The 19846-nt window shown below is 45.1% G+C and overlaps 1 protein-coding gene across 1 annotated transcript in view; it reads left to right on the forward strand.

Annotated features, from left to right (window-relative positions):
- The window catches only part of MED13 (mediator complex subunit 13), a 303754-nt gene that overhangs the window by 149826 nt on the left and 134082 nt on the right, over positions 1-19846 (forward strand). Inside the window, exon 13 of the mRNA XM_029611551.1 lies at positions 4167-4254. Coding sequence (XP_029467411.1) covers positions 4167-4254 — 88 coding nt within the window. The remainder of the gene's footprint in view (positions 1-4166; positions 4255-19846) is intronic.

Raw genomic sequence — 19846 nt, forward strand, 5'->3', positions numbered from 1 at the left:
ATTGTGGATTGCTGGGACCTTTCATTCCTAGACCTGCTGGCGACTTCTTGAAATGTGAAGGTTCCTCGCTTCTACAGTCGAAGGAGAGCTCTGCGCTTGTAAGTTCTCCACTTCCTTGGCTTATGTGCAGGTTTGGAGAGTTTTTTTTGAGGCCTGGTGTGAGGAGCGGGGTGTTTTTTCCTCGTTCAGTTAAGATCCCTCTCATTCTGGATTTTTTGAAGAATGGATTGAATAAAGGCTTGGCCCTTAATTCCTTGATGGTGCAGGTTGTAGTTCTTGCCTGTTTCAGAGGCCTGGTGAATGGTGTTTCCTTGTCTCATCCTGATGTGGCCTGTTTTTTGAATGGAGTGAAGCACCTTAGGCCTCTCTTGAGATTACTGGTTCCATTGTGGAGTCTTAGTTTGGTGCTGGACTTTTTGGTAGGCTCTATGTTCCGACCACTGTGTAGCCTTTCCTTACGGTTGTTGACTTTGAAGACTGTTCCTGGTGGCCATATGTTCTGGCATCGGATTTCTGAGCTGCAGGCCTTGTCTTGCCCAAGATAGTCTCCGACTTTCATTTGAATTAGTCCATCTCCTTGCCATCCCTGGATATGGTCAGGGATGCAGAGGTGTTTCGCCTTTTGTGCTCCTTGGATGTTAAGCATCTTGTCGTGCGGATTCTGGAGGTTTGAGTCTTTTCGAAAGACTGAGCATCTGTTTGTTCTCCATGGCAGGAGTAAGCAGGGCGCTCCGGCTTTATAGGCTACCATAGTTTGTTGGATTAAGGTGATGGTCATGGCCGTGTATATGGATGCTGGAAGCCATAAACTACTTTCCACTAGGCAATGTCAAGGCGGAGGTTTCCCAACGATATCTGCTGAGCTGTGACGTGGTCCTCCTTACACACTTTTTCCAAGTTGTATCGTCTGGATGTGCAGGCCTGGGAGGACGCAGCCTTTGCATGTGCAGTGTTGACTGGATCGCGGGCAGCCTCTCACCCTGTTGGGGAGTAGCTTTGGTACATCCTACTGGTCCTGAGTCCATCTGTCTACATGCTAGGAAATGGAGAAATTACTTACTTGATAATTGTGTTTTCCTTAGTGTAGACAAATGGACTCAGCTTCCTGCCCTCGGCTGCCACATGAGTGTCAATAGTCCTTCTGTGTGGGGCTGTGAGTCCCCAGGGATTATTGGTAAGTGTTCATCCAGTCCCTAGCTTGTGGTACCTAGAATCTTACAAAGTTCAGTGTTTGGTTGAGTACAGTTCTGGTTATTTGTTTTTAATCATGTTTTTAATCAAGTTTTTGCTAGTTTGTCCACAGTTGCTTTTGAAGAGAATACTGACAGGTTAGGGTCACTGCAGGGTTATATATACTGTGTATATACTGTGACATAGCTTGCTCCATCTCCACCTGCTGGCAGGCGAGCATAAACCCACTGGTCCTGACTGTCTACTCTAAGGAAAACAAAATTATCAGGTAAGTAATTTCTCTATTCGTCTACTCCATCCCCATCTATGATCTTGTCTACCAGCAATGGTCCTTCTCCAGGTTCTTCTTTACTGAATACCGAACTGAAGTATTTGTTTAATATTTCTGCCATTTCTTTGTTGCTCTCTACACAATGCTCCTTGTCATCTTTCAGTTTTACTATACCTCTTCAGGCCTCCCTTCCCTTTTGAAAAAGATTTTGTCACCTCAATTTATCTCTCTGGCAAACCTTTCCTCCATATGATTTTTTGCTTTCCTGATTTCTTTTAGTCTCCTTCAGCTTCACTAGATATTCTCCCATGTGTTTCTCTTTTTGGGATCCTTTATACTTTTTTGAACGCTGTTCTTTTTCCTTTATTTTTTTCAGCTACCACCTTTGAGAGCCAGATTTTTTTCTTTTTCCTTTTCCTTTTCTAACATATAGATTTATTACCTTTCTAATAGCTCCTTTTACTTTGGCCCACTGTTCTTCCTTGCCCATTATCTCCCAGTCTTCTAGTTCTACCTCCAGGAACATCCCTGTTTTCACAGTCATTAATTTTGAAATTCAAAACTTGGGTTTTGTGTGACTGCTCTATCTTATTTGTGATTTCAAATCATACTATCTGATGATCACTGGTGCTCAGGTGGGCACTTACTCAGACATTTGAGACATCCTCATTTGTGAGCACCAAGTTGAGTATCACACCCTCTCATGTGGGTTCTATTATCATTTGTTTGAGCAGACCCCCCAAGAAGGGCATCCACTAACTCTCTATTTCTTGTAGATTCTGCAGAAGGGATACTCCAGTCAACATTCGACAGATTAAAATTAAATTGAAAATTAATATTTAAAAAAAAAAAGTTTTCCTGTCTTAACTTTAAAATCATAATTGCTCTTTTGCATATATTTGCTGGTCCATGCTGAATAGTAAAACTTCAGGCAATAAAACCATTTTATAGGGAAAGAGGAGAAACTTGAATTGTACTGGTGAAATTTTGCTCTGGTGGTTCTTGTAGCTGTGATGTATGCATTATTTTTATTTCCATACAATTTTAAATATAAACGAGTTCTATTCAAATAAATGCCCAGCTGATTTTTTAAATGTATTTTGTTGTCTCGTTAAATAGACACATGGGGTTATTTTAAGACTGTCTGCATAAGTGCAGAGTCTATACTTGCACTTTGAAAATTGTCCTAGGAAAAGTACCTGCACGCACTTGCACCTCCTAATTTGTGTAGGTACTTTTCAAAGCAACAGCTATGCACGTACCTGCTCATATACCTTTTGACTAACTATAAAGGTACAATTGTATAGGGCTCCAAGGGATAATGTGGTTCAGGTGTCTAGACTGAAGGACATTGCTGCAGTAGCTTTACTGAGAGGAGTGAAAGGTTCTAATCTAGTAAACTCACCTGGTTACTATGAGGATTAATTATTCAAGGGCTGATATAAGACCCTGCTGAAATCTGTGCAAATTTTTCTGCACGGATTTGTTTGGTACCCACGGCAAAAATCAGCGGAAACGTGGGATGTAATAAAGGCTGCATATGCTAATTAGATATGCGCATAAAATCCACACATACCAAACGTGCGCATCATGACGTGCGCTCATGGCCCTGTGTAGTAAAACGTGCAGATATCCGCGCAGACACCTGTCTGTGTGTGAATGCTTGCGATTGATTCTCGGGATGAAAGCATTTCTTTTTCAAAAAAATGAATAAATTAGTGTTCAGAAATTGATGTGAAGGTGTGTAGAGCAATATCTAACCCCTTCATGTTTGGCCTCTGACCGCTGGTGAGAGCGTGAAATGGAGATCTGCGATGCTGCCTTCTCTCTACATGTTCCATCCACTGCTTGGCTGACCTGCAGAAGCATCAAAAAACTGGTCTCCACATTGGTGCTTTTGCTTACCTCTTGCCCTGACCTAGGTGCTAAAAACCTGCACTAACCTGATCTCCCTGCTAGCAAGGCTTCCTGCATTGCCCATGAATAGATAATTGCCTCTCTTGTATTCCATTAGCATGCAGTCATGCAGAAAAGCCGTGGATCTGAGCGCGCTTGTATGCATTTTTTTCCCCGCATACAAAACCCTTATTACATACTTGTATAAACCTTTGCACAGGAAAACATGTACAAATGCGTGTATAGGCACGCATAAACCCGTGGCAGCTTTAGCACACTTTATTACATCAACCCACAATCTCTGCACGAAGTGCGTAACTGCACGGAATGGCAGTTACTACTCAATAGAAGGCATGGAGTGGCAGCTTCTACCTTTTATCGAAGGCATGGGGGTAACCTCATGGATGCTACTATGAGCATCTTGCTGGGCAGACTGGATGGACCATTTGATCTTTATTTGCCATCATGACTACGTTAGTATGCTTTGTATTTGCTTCCATCATAAACTGAAAAATATGGGGTTGAAGTAGATAACATTTTGAGCTAAAGGACAAGACTTGGAATAGGCTAACATGCCAAAAGTAGTGTAAATTATGATTGTAAAAACAGACAAATTTTAAAATACTTCAGAAAGCAGATCAGGTGTAAATGTCTGTTCTAAAAATCTTTTTTTTTGTCTAACTGGTGCCTCTGCTACTGCTTAGAGTTTGACTATTTCCTTCTATAAGTGGTGTTCAGATGCTTATGTGGAAGAATACCGAAATGTGAACTTCATATTTTTATTATATATTTTTTTTTAATAAAACAGCCTGGATCTAAAAAAAGCCTGACCTCGGATGAAAAATCTAACTGCAAAGAATCAAAGGCAGGAAATCTGGACCCTCTGTCATGCATAAGTAAGTTTTTGGGGGTGTGTTCTCTCATTGTTTCCTCATATTGATATCAGCTGAGTCTGTTGGTAAACTTCTGTTTCCTAGCATGTAGCCAGATAGACTCAGGACCAATGGGTTATGTGCTCCCCTGCCAGCAGATGGAGATTGAGTCAGGTTTCAAAGCTGACGTCACCTTAGATATATCCATGCAGTGACCTCAGCCATTCAGTATCTCTCAGTTTCCTAGCAGATGTGGACGTGCTATCCCCATGCCAGCATTGGTGTTTAGCGGGATTGCAGTACTAGCTTGAAGAGGAAGATTGAGCCCCGCTCTCCTGCAGTGATACCTAAAGGTCCCTCGCCCAGTTGAGAATTTCTGAGGCGATTTCTGAGATCCCTCAGAGGTGTGCCTTGGTCCGGTAGCTGATGCCCAGCGTGGACTTTGCTTCTGAAGTAGCTGAAAAGCAGTGGGTGCAGGAAGCCGAGTGTGGTGGTGATGGCCAAAGTCCTCTCTCCCCACAGCTGGAGACCATCTCAGTTCTCAGTCGGTTAGGGCTGAGCCCAGGTAAGTTTAAAAAAAAAAAAAGAGAGGAAAAAAGGATTTTCCATTCAGACGTTGGAAGGGTTTCAGTAAAATTTCTTCCGGTCTCCTTGCTCGGCTCGCTGTACCAATATCGTTCCTGTAAAGGGAAGTGGGCATCCGAATGGGTTGAGCGGCCTCTCAGTGGACTAGGCCTTATTTCAGGCTTTGTCTGCACACCACGTGGTAGGCCACGTCAGCGTCATCTTGCACACAGTTTTGTGCTCGTCGCATTGCCCTATATATAGCGTCTGTATGCGCGGTGCATGATGGCTCTGCGCGCAGTCTAGGCACACAATTTCTTAGGTGCAGAATTGCCAGCGCACGGGCTGTGTGCGCCTCACCATGGCCCGCTTAGGTGAGCACAGAGTCTTCAAATGCAAGCCGGCTGAATTTGCAGCTGCCAACTCTAATGTCTCTGGCAGCTAAGAAACATAAGCGCCATTCTCTCTGCGCTGCTTGCCATATTAGGGCTACTGAGTCTGACTTGGATTCTTTCTTATGTCAGCACTGTGAGGAGGCCCAAAGAGAGTTGACCTCCCCTGACTTTACCAAGCCTGGTTCTTCCCATTCAGAGGATGGGTTAGCCATAACCTTAAGAACATAAGAAATTGCCATACTGGGTCAGACCAAGGGTCCATCAAGCCCAGGATCCTGTTTCCAACAGTGGCTAATTCAGGCTACAAGTACCTGGCAAGTACCCAAAAACTAAGTATATCCCACGCTATTGATGGTAGTAATAGCAGTGGCTATTTTCTAAGTCAACTTGATTAATAAGTAATGGACTTCTCCAAGAACTTCTCCAAACCTTTTTAAAACCCATTTACACTAACTGTACTAACAACATCCCCTGGCAACAAATTCCAGAGTTTAATTGTGCGTTGAGTGAAAGAATTTTCTCCAATCAGTTTTAAATATGCTACATGGAGTGCCCCCTAGTCCTTCTATTATCTGAAAGAGTAAATAACCGATTCACAGTTACCTGTTCTAGACCTCTCATGATTTTAAAGACATCTATAATATTCCTCCTCAGCCGTATGTTCTCCAAGCTGAACAGCCCTAACCTCTTTAGTCTTTCCTCATAGGGGAGCTGTTCCATCCCCTTTATCGTTTTGGTTGCCCTTCTCTGTACCTTCTCCATCGCAACTATATCTTTCTTGAGATGCGGCGACCAGAATTATACTCTGTATTCAATGTGCGGTCTCACCATGGAGCAATACGGAAGTATTATGACATCCTCCATTTTATTCACCATTCCCTTTCTAATAATTCCTAACGTTTTTTGCTTTTTTGATTGCCACAGCACACTGAGCCGACGATTTCAAAGTATTTCCCGTCGATAGGCTGAATTAGCCATGCTGTCTGGTAGTGTCGACGCGACCAGGAATAGGCGGAGCTTCCCTCAGTGTCAGAGTTTTGAACTCTGAGTGCCTGCGCGGTCATCTTCCCACGCGAATCAGTTTCTCTCCTCAGTCTCTTTATTTCCGCGAGCTAGTAGCACGCGGGGTTCTCTCTCTCTCTCTCTCTCTCTCTCCTCAAGTTTTTTCGAGTTAATTTTTTCAGGCAGTATGGCGCCTAAACCCTCAGGGTTTAAGTACTGCCAATGTGGCAAAACTATGTCTATCACAGATGGACATAATTATTGCTATATTTGTTTAGGCCTGGAGCATGACCAGTCCTCTTGCAGGGACTGGGCTCGGATGTTTCCCAGGGCCAGAAGACAACGCGCAGACCACATAGCGCGTTTGAGAGTGCCCTCTACATAATCTTCTCCGGGACTGGAGAAGACTCAAAAGCGCCCAGAAAAAAGGCCTGCGTCGGAGCCGGGAGATTCACCAGCACCCTTAAAAGGGGTCGAGGATTTTCCTCCTAAATCCCCTCATACAACTGCCGGGAGTCAGGGCTCTGTTCTTGCTTACCCCCCTTGCGTCACAGCGACGTTCGATGCATTCTACCTCGAAGTGCTGACTTCATGAGGGTAAACGTTCGGAGCACAGCGCATTGAAGCCTCCTCCACCTCAACATCATGAAACGTCGAAGAACAAAATTGCATCGACGCCTGGTGCATCGGCTCATTGCTGACACTACATACCACATTGAAGCAACACTGCGCAGAAAAGCGCTGTGACGCGTTGAAACCACACGGCGCAAAGTCACATAAAATTACATCAGAGCACCATGAGCGAAAAAGCATACATGGTACACCAACTGCGCCTCGGCTTAGAAAAAGTATACATAAAACAAAACATGTACTTCAAAAGCCATTTCTTTCCATTAACCCAAGGCCAAATTCAGATGTGGAAGTAGAACTTTCGTTCGACTCTGAATCCTCTAGAGCTCCATCCTTTGCGAATATTTCGATTTCTAGTGGGGCATCTCCAGTGCATCCCATTCCGCACACTACTCGAACATTCGATGGCATCTCTTGTGCCTTCTCTGCCAGTAATTCCACAGATGCCACTTTCCTTCCAACCACAGACCCATCTGGCCTCCACGGCAATGCTACAGATTTCTCAGGCTCTGAACACCTTTTTTCAAGATTTACAATCTTCTTATCTACGGTCGGTGACCCCCATCTTCACACCTGCTTCTCCTGGGCCTTCTCAACCTATTCCACCGGTGTTGTCTCCAACCCCAGCAAGACCTGATACTCCTTTTTCAGACACTTCCACGTCTTCACCTAATTCATCCACAGGCATGCTTTTACACCCTCCAGAAGGCCTCCCAGAACCCTATTCCCCACCAGAAGACTTGACATACGCGAAATTCATAGAAAAGGTGGGGAATCTTCTATAAATACAAACCGCAGCAATTCCAGATCCTAGGTCAGAGGTTCTTGGCATCTTAAAAATCTTCAATACACCACCAGAACCTACTGCTTTACCCCCACATGAGGTTTTAAACTCTGGCTTCTCCCACATCTTATATAAAACATTCTCAACAGGACCTGCGTCCAGAAAGATTGATTTAAAATATAGAATGTGAAATTCCACCATATATGACTCTGTACAATTACCTCATAACTCCATTGTAGTGGAGTCCGCTCTATCCAAGTCTAAGCGTTCTAAACTACATGCTAACTCCCCTCCGGGAAAGGAACATAAATCCATGGATGAATTTGGTCGCAAGATCTACCATTCGTCCATGCTATCTACAAAGATTCACACCATCAGTTCTATGTGGTCCAATATTTGTTTGAAACTTTTGCATAGACTCTGATTCTTTACCTCAACCATTTACTGATATGGAGGAAGGATTATGACATTTACTGCGATCAATATACAAATCTTTCGAATGTTCCTCTGCAACAGCCATCGCAGCCCGCAGAATGTCCTGGTTAAGAGCTAGCACAATATGTGAAGACATGCATGATAAATTGGTCAACATTCCTTGTATGGGTGACAACCTGTTGGGTGACAAATTTTCAGAAATGGTTGCCCACCTAAAAGAGCAAAAAACTGCAGTCTTAGCTCTCACGACACCTATGGATTTTCAATCATCCTACAAGAAATATTTCCCTACCTACCGAAGAAGGTCGTTCCAAAGACCTAATTTCCGGCCTTACCAATCTTATCACCCTCGAAGCTACTCGCAACAGCGAGATCAAGCCCCAACTCAACAATCACATGCACGTCCTCGACCACAATGTCCACAAAAACAATCAACTCTGCCTCAAACACAGGCACCGGCTTTTTAAGCATCCCCGAGCCACCCCCACCATCTTTCACCGGAGGTCGCCTACTGAATTTCTATACCAGTTGGACAACTATCACCACAGATCGTTGAGTATTGGATATCATAAAGGAAGGTTATCGTCTAAATTTCATTACCCCTCCAGGGATTCCATACCTTCCTTCTCAACAAGGAACATCCTCCCAATCCCAACTTCTACAGGCAGAAATACACACACTCTGCATTCAAAAATCCATTCACAAACTTCTTCCGGATCACAAGAACCAAGGATATTATTCCCATTATTTCCTCATTCCAAAGAAATCCGGGGACTTCGTCCAATACTAGATCTTCAAAATCTCAACAAATTCCTTCAAAAGGAAAAATTCAAGATGACCTCCCTGAAGAACATTCTGCCTCTCCTCCAACCCGACGACTGGCTGTGCTCCATAGACCCCAAGGATGCATACTCCCATATACCCATGCACCCATCCTCCTGGCGATACCTCTGTTTCAAAGCTCTGGACGAACATAACCAATACAGGGTCCTACCCTTTGGCCTCTCTTCAGCCCTGAGGGTTTTCACCAAATGTTTAGCGGTGGTGGTGGCTCACCTCAGAAAACAAACAATCCAAATATTCCCCTATCTGGACGATTGGCTACTCGTAGCTTCAGATCCGACTACCCTTCCAACTCACACGACTCAGACTATAACTTGTCTTCAGTCATTGGGGTTACTAATAAATTACGAAAAATCAAATCTGCAGCCGACCCAAACGCTGCAGTTTATTGGCGCACTCCTCAACACTTTACACGTGAAAGCCTACCTTCCAGAGGACAGGAAGTTCACTCTCACCTCCCTGGCTCAGCAGTTACAAAAGCAACGGAATACTTCTGCACGTCGGATCCTTCAACTCTTGGGACACATGGCGGCAGCTATCCATGTTCCTTACACGAGACTTCACATGAGATGTCTTCAGTGGGGTCTCAAACATCAATGGTCGCAATTCAGACAACCTCTTTCCTCTCAAGTACAAATCACCAATCAGATGAAGAAAAACATTCAGTGGTGGATGACTTCCGTCAACTTATCCACGGGAATGCCTTTTCGCCTTCCTCATCAACTAACCCTCATGACCGATGCGTCCAGGAAGGGTTGGGGAGCCCATATTCTACACTTAAAAACACAAGGCCGCTGGTCTCCTCAGGAAAGTTCACTTCACATCAACCTCCTGGAGCTTCGAGCGATTTGGAAAGCTCTAAATACCTTCTTTCCACTCCTCACGGGAAAGAGCCTGATGATCTACACAGACAATCAGGTTGCAATGTTCTATATAAACAAAGAAGGAGGGTCAGGTTCATGGACACACTGTCAGGAAGCACTTCGCATCCTCCATTGGGCAACCACAAACGGAATTACGCTTCAAGCTACTTACCTACCGGGCCTGGACAATGTAACAGCGGATCGCTTAAGCAGAGTATTCCATCCATATGAATGGACTCTAAACCGGGAAGTAGCCCAAGAAATTTTCCAAGAATGGGGCTTTCCAACAATCTACCTTTTTGCCACGCAAACCAATCGTCAAACAGACAGGTTTTGTTCAATCTACCCCAGCAGTCTTCGTTATGCTCCAGATGCCTTCCTCATTCCATGGACAGGGAGCCTTCTGTACACCTACCCGCCCATTCCGCTCATTTGCAGGACAATCCAAAAATGCATTCAGGATGTAGAGGACTTGATCCTCATAGCCCCAGCATGGCCAAGACAACCTTGGTATGCATATCTCATGCGTCTCTCCATACGCCCTCCGATTCCATTAGGGGATCACCCACGCCTTTTGACTCAAGAAGGAGGCACCCTCCTCCACCCGATGCACCACTCTATCTGACGGCATGGAGATTGAAAGGACTGTATTAAAGTATTTGGGCCTTCCTTCACATCTAGAAGATGTATTAATCGCCTCCAGAAAACAGTCTACTAGACGAAATTATGCAGGAAAATGGCGCCGCTATACAGACTGGTGTGCACCACGTCAACTAGACCCCTTCTCATCCTCAACTGCTTGAATACTTCCATACGCTTTACCTTTCTGGTTTAGCATATGTTTCAATTCGAGTACACATAAGCGCCATTGCAGCGTTTCATCATTATCATGATAGTTTCCCGATTTCTCATCACCCCCTCATCTCCAGATTCATGAGGGGCATTCTATATTTAAAACCACCAACGACAAAACCTCCAGTGCCATGGGATCTCAATGTGGTGCTAGAACAACTCATGTTTTCACCATTTGAACCCTTAGATTCCTGTCACATAAAATACCTCACCTGGAAAACAGTTTTTCTAATTGCCATTACATCTGCACGGCGAGTTAGTGAACTGCAAGCCCTGGTTCACTATTCTCCTTATCTAGAATTTTACCATGACAAGGTCACTATGTGACCTCGCTCATCTTTTCTTCAAAAGGTGGTTACACCATTTCATCTCAATCAAACAATTACCTTACCTATTTTCAAACCAAAGCCTCATCTCAATGACAGAGACAAACTCCTTCCTTCATTGGACTGCAAAAGAGCTTTGGCTTATTTCAAAGAACTCACTCTTCATCTAGACCATCTCAGTTGTTCCTCTCAACCCGAACAACCCAGGTCAACCTGTTTCCAAACGAACTATTGCGAACTGGTTATGCTATTGTATTGAATTTTGTTACAACAAACATTCGACTAACCTAAAAAACAAACCAGAAGCACACCAAATACATGCTACAACAACTTCAATTGCTCATCTTAAACGAGTACCATTCATTGACATTTGCAAAACAGCAACTTGGTCCTCTCTTCAAACTTTCACATCACACTATTGTATTGACAAACAGGCTGCTGCTGATGCTGCATTGGGAACTGCAGTCTTGTCAACCACTACTACTCCTTAGGACTGTCTACGTTTCTCAAGGGTTGTGATCCGAAAACCTTTATCTACAACCTATACGATCACAACCCGGGAGCTTGGGACTCCCAGACAGCATGGCTAATTCAGCTTGCTATTGACGGGGAAAAAACAAGTTTGCTTACCGTAAACTGTGTTTCCGTAGATAGCAGGATGAGTTAGCCATGCGATCCCTCCCACCTCCCTAGACAGTCCCGGGTTTTTTCTTCTTTTACTCTACATTGTTTTGACACATACCTCGCTTGGTTACAAGAGACTGAGGAGAGAAACGGATTCGTGTGGGAAGACGACTGCGCAGGCGCTCAGAGTTCAAAACTCTGACACTATCTGAGGGAAGCTCCGCCTACTCCTGGACACGTCGACGCTCCCAGACAGCATGGCTAATTCATCCTGCTATCTACGGAAACACTGTTTACGGTAAGCAAACTTGCTTTTATCTACTATGACACTTAGATTTCTTTCCTGGGTGGTAGCTTCTAATCTGGAACCTAACATTGTGTAACTACAGCATAGGTTATTTTTCCATATATGCATCACCTTGAACTGATCCACATTAAATTTCATCTGCCATTTGGATGCCCAGTTTTCCAATCTCACAAGGTTCTCCTGCAATTTATTACAATCTGCTTGTGATTTAACTACTCTGAACAAATTTGCAGAAGATACAAAATTAATTACCTCACTTGTCATATTCCTTTCCAGATCATTTATAAATATATTGAAAAGCACGGGTCCTAGTGGAGATCCTTGAGGCACTCCACTGTTTACCCTGTTCCACTGAGAAAATTGTCCATTTAATCCTACTCTTTCCTGTCTTTTAACCAGTTTGTAATCCACGAAAGGACATTGCCACCTGTCCCATGACTTTTTACTTTCCTTAGAAGCTTCTCATGAGAAACTTTGTCAAATGCCTTCTGAAAATCCAAATACACTACATCCACAGGTTCACTTATAGCTGCATGTTTATTAACCTTAACCAGAATCACCCCAGAACTGAATAATCCCTAGACTGGGTCTTCCCCTGGAGAGCGAAATTCAGCAGCACTTACTCCAATTCTTCCTGGGCTAGGTATGGACCCAGCGGCCTTCTCTTGGGTGGAATTTTTTCAAGGCCTTCAGGCCTTCATACAGGCACAGTCTGCTTCCCTTGCCCCTGTCTGGATGGAACCACAGCCTTAAGGTCTCCCACTCCTTGCCCTATAGGCAGACCTCTGACATGCCTCTCCTCACCAAGGGTGTTCCTGGCAGGGACTAAGAAGGGGATCCAGATTCCTTGGACCATGTTATGTTTTTTCCATAGAGATGAATTGCCTGCCCTGGTTTCCCAGTCTCTGGGAGTTTCCAGGACGGACTCCATGATGGAACCAAAGAAAAATCCCATTCTGGTGTCTCTATAGAAAGCCTCTTGCTATTTTCCGGTGCTGGAAGCCATTCAGGAGTTGATTGACCTGGAATGGGACACCAATGAAGCGAGTTTTAAAGGTGGTCAAGCATTAGAAGCTCTATACCAGACAGGGAGAGAACGCCTGTGCTTCCCTAAAGTGGATGTGCTGATCTGCGCTGTTTCCAAGTGAACAACTATCCCAGTGGAGGCAGGCACGACCTTAAAGGATGCACATGATAAGCGGATGGAGTCCATCCTTAAGCAAGCCTTTGATGCGACAGCAATGACCTTACAGATTGCCTCCTGCTGTGCCCTGGTGGCTCGCTCATGCCTGCTCCTCTCTAGAGAGGTGGATGACTCGGGCATATTCCAGAGAAGCTATGGAGCCTGCCACTGCCTTTTTTTAGTGGATGCAGGCTCTAACCTAGTCCGTACCTCAGCCAGAGGAGTGGCCTCAGTGATAGTGGCCAGAAGACAGCTATGGCTGTGAAATTGGTAAGCAGATGTGACCTCTTAAGGCAAACCTCACAAAGATGCCCTTTAAGGTATCTTTCCTCTTCAGAAGCGAACTGGAAAAACTGGCCAATAAGTGGGGTGAATCTCCAGTCCCCCGACTACTGGAAGATTAGAGAAGGCAGTCACAGCGCCCCTCACGTATGAGGGGTCGATCCAGGAGCGTTCAATGCTATCGGCTGTACAGAAACTTGGCATTTCAGAGGCCTTGGTCCTTTGGGAGATCTCTGTCCTTTCGGAGCCGACAGCCCAGGAGAGGGGCAGGTTTGGGTTCAGGTTCGGCCCAAACTCCCCAGTGAAGTTTTGCCGACCCATCCACGGAACAAGGAGATAGGGGTCGACTATCCCTCTTCTATAAGCAGTGGGTCTAGATCGTGTCTGACAAATGGGCACTGGTTTTTATATGAGAAGGATATGCACTGGCGTTCTGCAGCACTCCTCAGGATGTGTTCAAGGTGTCTCCTTGCCACTCCCAGCACAAGAAATAGGCAGTGGAGTCTACCTTGATAAGTCTCTTCAAATTGAGGGCTATAATTCCAGTACCTGTGCCCCAGGAAAATACAGATTGTTGTTCCATCTATTTCATTGTACCCAAGAAGGAGGGTTCTTTTTGCCCCATCCTGGACCTCAAGAGTATCAACCAACATCTAAGAGTTACTCATTTCCGCTTGGAAACTCTGCGCTCTGTGATAATGGCCATACAACCGAGAGAGTTCCTAACCTCCTTGGACATCTCTGAGGCCTACCTACATATTCTAATCTGGCAAGAACATCAGCGATTCCTATGCTTTGCAGTACTAGGCCGCCATTACCAGTTCCGGGCGCAGCCCTTCAGCCTGGCCACCGCTTCCAGACCATTTTCCAAGATTATGGTGGTCGTAGAGGCAGCAATGAGGAAAGAGGGATTCCTGGTGCACACATACTTGGATGACTGGTTGATCAGGGCGAAGTCATTGGAAGAGAGTCTCTGGGAGACCAGCAGGGTGACGTTAATGCTTCAGGAGCTTGATTGGGTCATAAATATGGGTAAAAGGATCCTCAAGCTCTCCCAGTCCTTGGAAAATCTGGGAGTATGGTTTGACACCAAGCAGGTCAAGGAAGTTGATATCCCAAGTGCGTCGGTTGATGAATACAATACACCCTAAGTTATGGAGCTATCTTCAGGTCCTCGGTTTGATGGCATCAACCCTGTAGGTAGTATCGTGGGTGAGGACACACATGCGGCCACTTCAGCGCTCCCTTCTGTCACATTGGAACCCACTATCTCAAGACTATACGATTCGCCTCCACTTCCGATGGAAGTATGTTCTCTGCTCTAGTGGTGGCTTCAGGAAACTCACCTGGGCAAGGGATTAAACCTGTCCCTGCTGAACTGGCAGGTTCTCATGACAGATGCGAGCCTCTGGGGTTGGGGAGCTCACTGTCAGGAACTGACAGCCCAGGGACATTGGATCAAGGAAGAAGCGCTCTGGAGCATAAACCGCCTGGAAGCCCGGGTGGTCAGATTGGCGTGTCTACAGTTCAGCCACTTACTTCAGTCAGGCGGTCCGCATGATGTCGGACAACGCAACAGTAGCCTACATCAACTGCCAGAGAGTAACCAAGAAGCCAGAAAGTGTCTCTGGAGACAGATCTCCTTATGGAATGGGTGGAATTGAATCTACAAATGATGACATTCAGATCGTAATCCCCATAAAAGAATCCATTATAAACACACTAGAATTCTGGGACAGCTGCCTAATTGAGATCAAACACCTCTTCAACAGTCTGAACTTGATTCTCAATGCCTCAAAAACGTAATTCCTCATTATAGCCCCTGAAAACAACATCATCACCACAAACCCACCAGCTAACCTGCAAACCTCTCACGTAAGAGACCTAGGAGCAATCATCGATAACCGCCTAAACCTAAAATCATTCATTAACCAAACGACCAAGGACTGTTTTCACAAGTTATTCATCCTTAAAAGAATCAGACCACTTTTCCACTCCCAGGACGTCAGAACAATTTTACAAGCAATAATCTTTTCCAAGCTGGATTATTGTAATTCCATTCTAGTAGGTCTCCCTGCTTCTCATACAAAATCTTTACAGATGGTGCAGAATACAGCTGCCAGAATTCTGACCAACTCCAGGAGATTCGATCACATCACCCCTAGCCTGAAAGCCCTTCATTGGCTACCTATACACTACAGAATTATGTATAAGACCATCACCACCATTTTCAAAGTCATCCATCAACACGCACCGTTAAATTTACAAATTCCCTTCAAAAAACACACCACTGTCAGACCAACTAGGGAACATTACAAAGAATCACTACATGTTCCACAAGCCAAAACCTTCCAACACAAATCACTCTAAGACAGAGCACTATCAACAGCAGGACCACGTTTATGGAACTCCATCCCATCCGAGCTTCGCCAGGAACCGTGTTTACTTACATTTAGGAAAAGGCTAAAAACCTGGCTTTTTAAAAAAGCCTATCAGAGCTCAGACTGATCCTGGTTGCCTTCATCCCATAATTTCGTCACCCCTAGCTACTATCATCCCTTAATCCCAGTGTAAATAACATCACTCTATCATCTACTACATCCTCGACTTCATTCAGTCCACGACTCATTCAGACATGGATTTAATTTTGCATATTGTGTAAATATTCTCTGTAAATGTTTTTATTAATTCATTCTCTTTTCTTCTTCTTCCTCCCCTCCCTGTTGTATACTTCCTTGTTCATTGTAACTACAATTCCTGCACCAGTTCAGTTGCTTTAGTTCTCTGTTCTATGCACGACTTGTTAAATGTAAACCGGCTTGATGCGACCGCTGGTCGTGAAAGCTGGTATAGAAAATAATAAAATAAATAAATCAATAAATCTCAGTCTCCCACATTGCAGGAAAAGATGTTAGAGCAGACTTTCTAAGCAGGGAGAGTCTGGATCCAGGGAAATGGGTGTTGTTGGCCAGAGCCTTTCACTGCTAGTAGATCACTGGGGCCTCCCCTCCATTGACTTGCTGGCTGCATCTCACAATGCGAAAGCTTCCCTATTCTTCAGTCTCAGAAGAGATCAGCGGTCCCTGGGGATCGATGCCCTTGTTCAGACCTGGCCAGAAGAGTACTTACTATACGCCTTCCCTCCATGGCCACTGCTGGGCAGGGTCATTCGCTGAATCGAGCACCAAAGGGGATTAGTCCTTCTAGTGGCTCCAGATTGGCCCAGGGACCCATGGTATGCAGACACGCAGAGACTTCTGGTGGAGATCCCCCTGTGCCTCACACCTCACAGGGTCCTGCTTCAGCAAGATCCGGTCCTTCACGAGGCTCAGACTCTATTTTGTCTTACAGTTTGGCCCTTGAGAGGCCAAACCACCTTGCTCCATGTGCGGATGTTGTCTATGTTCTTAGAGTATGTGTGGGTCTGGAGAGTATTTGAGGCCTAGTGTGAGTAACACTGTTACCCCTTGGACGGCCAAAACCCCACTGCTTTTGGAATTTTAACAGTACGGCTTGAATAAAAGCTTTTCCCTTAACTCCTTGAAGGTCTAGGTAGCGGTACTCTTCTTTTTCAGAGGTGAGGTGAACGGAACCTGCCAGTCGGCGCATTCGGATATGGCCATTTTTCTAAAAGGGGTAAAGCACCTCCGGCCACCCCTACAGTGGCCAGTTCCCTTGTGGAATCTTAATCTAGTATTGGAATTTTTGGTAGAGCCCTCCTTTTGGCAGCTGCGCAGTCTGTCCTTATGCCTGCTAACCCTGAAAACGGTGTTCCTGGTGACAATGTGCTAGGCTCATCGTATCTCTGAACTACAGGCATTGTCATATAGGGAACTATTCCTCCAGATGACCCCTTGGGCGTTACAACTTCATACCGTTCCATTTTTCTTGCCAAGGTAGTCTCGGAGTTTCATGTGAATCAGTCCATTTCTTTGCCGTCCCTAGATTGGCACAAGGACACAGAAGAATACTGCCTCTGTCATTTAAATGTCAGTAGGATTTTGATGCAGTATCTGGAACTTTCAGAACTGGTGCACAAGACAGACTGCTTGTTTGTTCTTCATTTTGGAAGGAGGCAGGGTGAACCAGCTTCGCGGGCTACCATTGCTCGCTGGATCAAGGAGGTGTTCACGAGAGCTTATGTAGAGGCAGGAAAGCCATTATCCTTTCGGGTTAAAGCCCATTCCACTATGGCTCAGGCAGTCTCCTGGATGGAAGCTAAGCTATTGTCTCCTGTCGACATCTGCTGAGCGGTGACATGGTCTTCCTTGCACACCTTCTCCAGGTTCTATCGCTTGGATGTTCAGGCCTGGGAGGACACAGTCTTTGCAAGGGTGGTACTAACCAGCCTCCCGTCCCGATTAGGAGTAACTTTGGTACATTCCTTTGTCCTGAGTCCATCTGGCTACATACTAGAAAATGGAGAAATTACTTACCTGATAATTTCGTTTTCCTTAGTGTAGGGTACTATCCATTATAACACAAGGTTACCATCTGGATTTTCTCACAGTACCCAGAGATTTCCCACCAAACTCTCTCTGGATACACAAAAATCATACCTCTCTTTTACAAACAGAATTATCCAACCTACTGAGAGCCAGGGCCGTGGAACCAGTTCCCCGACCTCAGCAGGGCAGAGGATTCTACCCCTGATATTTTCTCATTCCAAAGAAAACAGGAGGACTACGTCCCATCTTAGACCTCTGAAATCAACAAATTTCTACGAAAAGAAAAATTCAGGATGGTGTTCTTAGGCACTATGCTTCCCCTTCTTCAAACAGGAGATTTGCTCTGTTCTCTGGATCTTCAAGACGCTTATGCTCACATTCCAATATTCCCTCATCGCAAATTCTTGTGCTTCTGAGTGGGTCATCTGCACTTTCAATACCGGTTCCTGCCATTCGGACTTGCCTCGGCACCCCGGGTATTCACAAAGTGCCTAACGGTGGCAGCTGCCCATTTACGCAAGGAAAGCATACACGTTTTTCCTTATCTAGACGACTGGCTCATTAAGAGCCAATCAAAACAAGGAGCTCTCTACTCTCTCAAGCTCACAATCAATCTGCTTTACTCGTTGGGATTTCTAATCAACTACCAAAAATCCCACCTCATACCAGTTCGTCAGAGCAGAATTGAACACCACTGTATCAAAAACTTTCCTACCAAAAGACTGCACAGACACACACTCCAGATTAGCAAAATCTCTGCGCACAAAGAAAACTGCCACAACCCATCAGTTCCTAATTCTACTAGGCCACATGGCTTCCACAGTCCATCATTCCTAGGGCAAGATTAGCCATGCGAATAATGCAATGGACATTGCGATTACAGTGGCTCCAAGCCTTTCAACCACGATAGTCTCAAATTCAAATAACCCACCAGTTACCTTCATCTCTCCTCTGGTGGATGAACACGAACAACTTGCTCACAGGCCTACCTTTCCAGCAACCAGTTCCACAACTAAACGTAACAGATGCATCCACCTTAGGTTGGGGAGCGCATATGAACAGTCTTCAGACTCAAGGTACTTGGACAAAACTCGAAGCAACATTTCAAATCAAATTCCTGGAGCTTCGAGCTATACGGTATGCTCTATATGCGTTCAAGGACTGCCTTTCACACAAGACTGTACTAATACAAACAGACAACACGGTTGCCATGTAGTATTTGAACAAACAGGGAGGTACAGGCTCTTATCTCCTTTGCCAAGAAGCCGCACAGATTTGGGACTGGGCCCTGACACATTCCATGTTTCTCCAAGCCACTTAACTAGCAGGCATACACAACGTAGTTGCAGATTGCCTCATGAGTGGTCCCTGGATCCTTTAGTGGCGACCAGGATATTCCAACGCTGGAGTCAACCAACAATGGACTTCTTTGTATCCGAACTGAATCACAAAGTGGACCGATTCTGCTCCCTACACAAGCAGAGAAACCAAATAGCCAGGGACGCCTTTGCTCGCCCCTGGAACACAGGCCTCCTATACGTGTATCCCCTGATACCGCTGATAGCCAAAACTCTCGTGAAACTACAACAGGGCAAAGGGTCAATGATACTCATAGTCCTGTATTGGCTTCGACAGGTGTGGTTTCCCATACTTCTCGATCTCTCAATCGCAGAGCCAATTCGCCTGGGCACAGCACCCACTCTCATAACTCAGGATCAGGGCAGGTTGCACCATCCCAACCTTCAAACCCTATCTCTCACAGCCTGGATGTTGAAAGCTTGATCCTCCAATCACTCAGTCTTTCAACTAATGTCTCTCAAGTGCTTGTAGCTTCACTAAAACCTTCCACACAAAAATTCTATCATTGTAAGTGGAAAAGATTCACCACGTGGTGCATGCAAAAAAGTATTGACCCCTTTTCCTGCCCCACATCATCTTTATTGGACTATCTCTATCACCTTTCAGATTCTGGTCTCAGACTACGTCAGTAATGGTGCACCTGAGTGCTATCTCATCTTACCACAGGGAGTAGGGTATGCCCCAATATCAGCGCAATCCTTTGTCAGTAGGTTTATGAG

The sequence above is a fragment of the Rhinatrema bivittatum genome, chromosome 8 (assembly GCF_901001135.1).
Source record: "Rhinatrema bivittatum chromosome 8, aRhiBiv1.1, whole genome shotgun sequence".
In the NCBI taxonomy this organism is placed as follows: Eukaryota; Metazoa; Chordata; class Amphibia; order Gymnophiona; family Rhinatrematidae; genus Rhinatrema; species Rhinatrema bivittatum.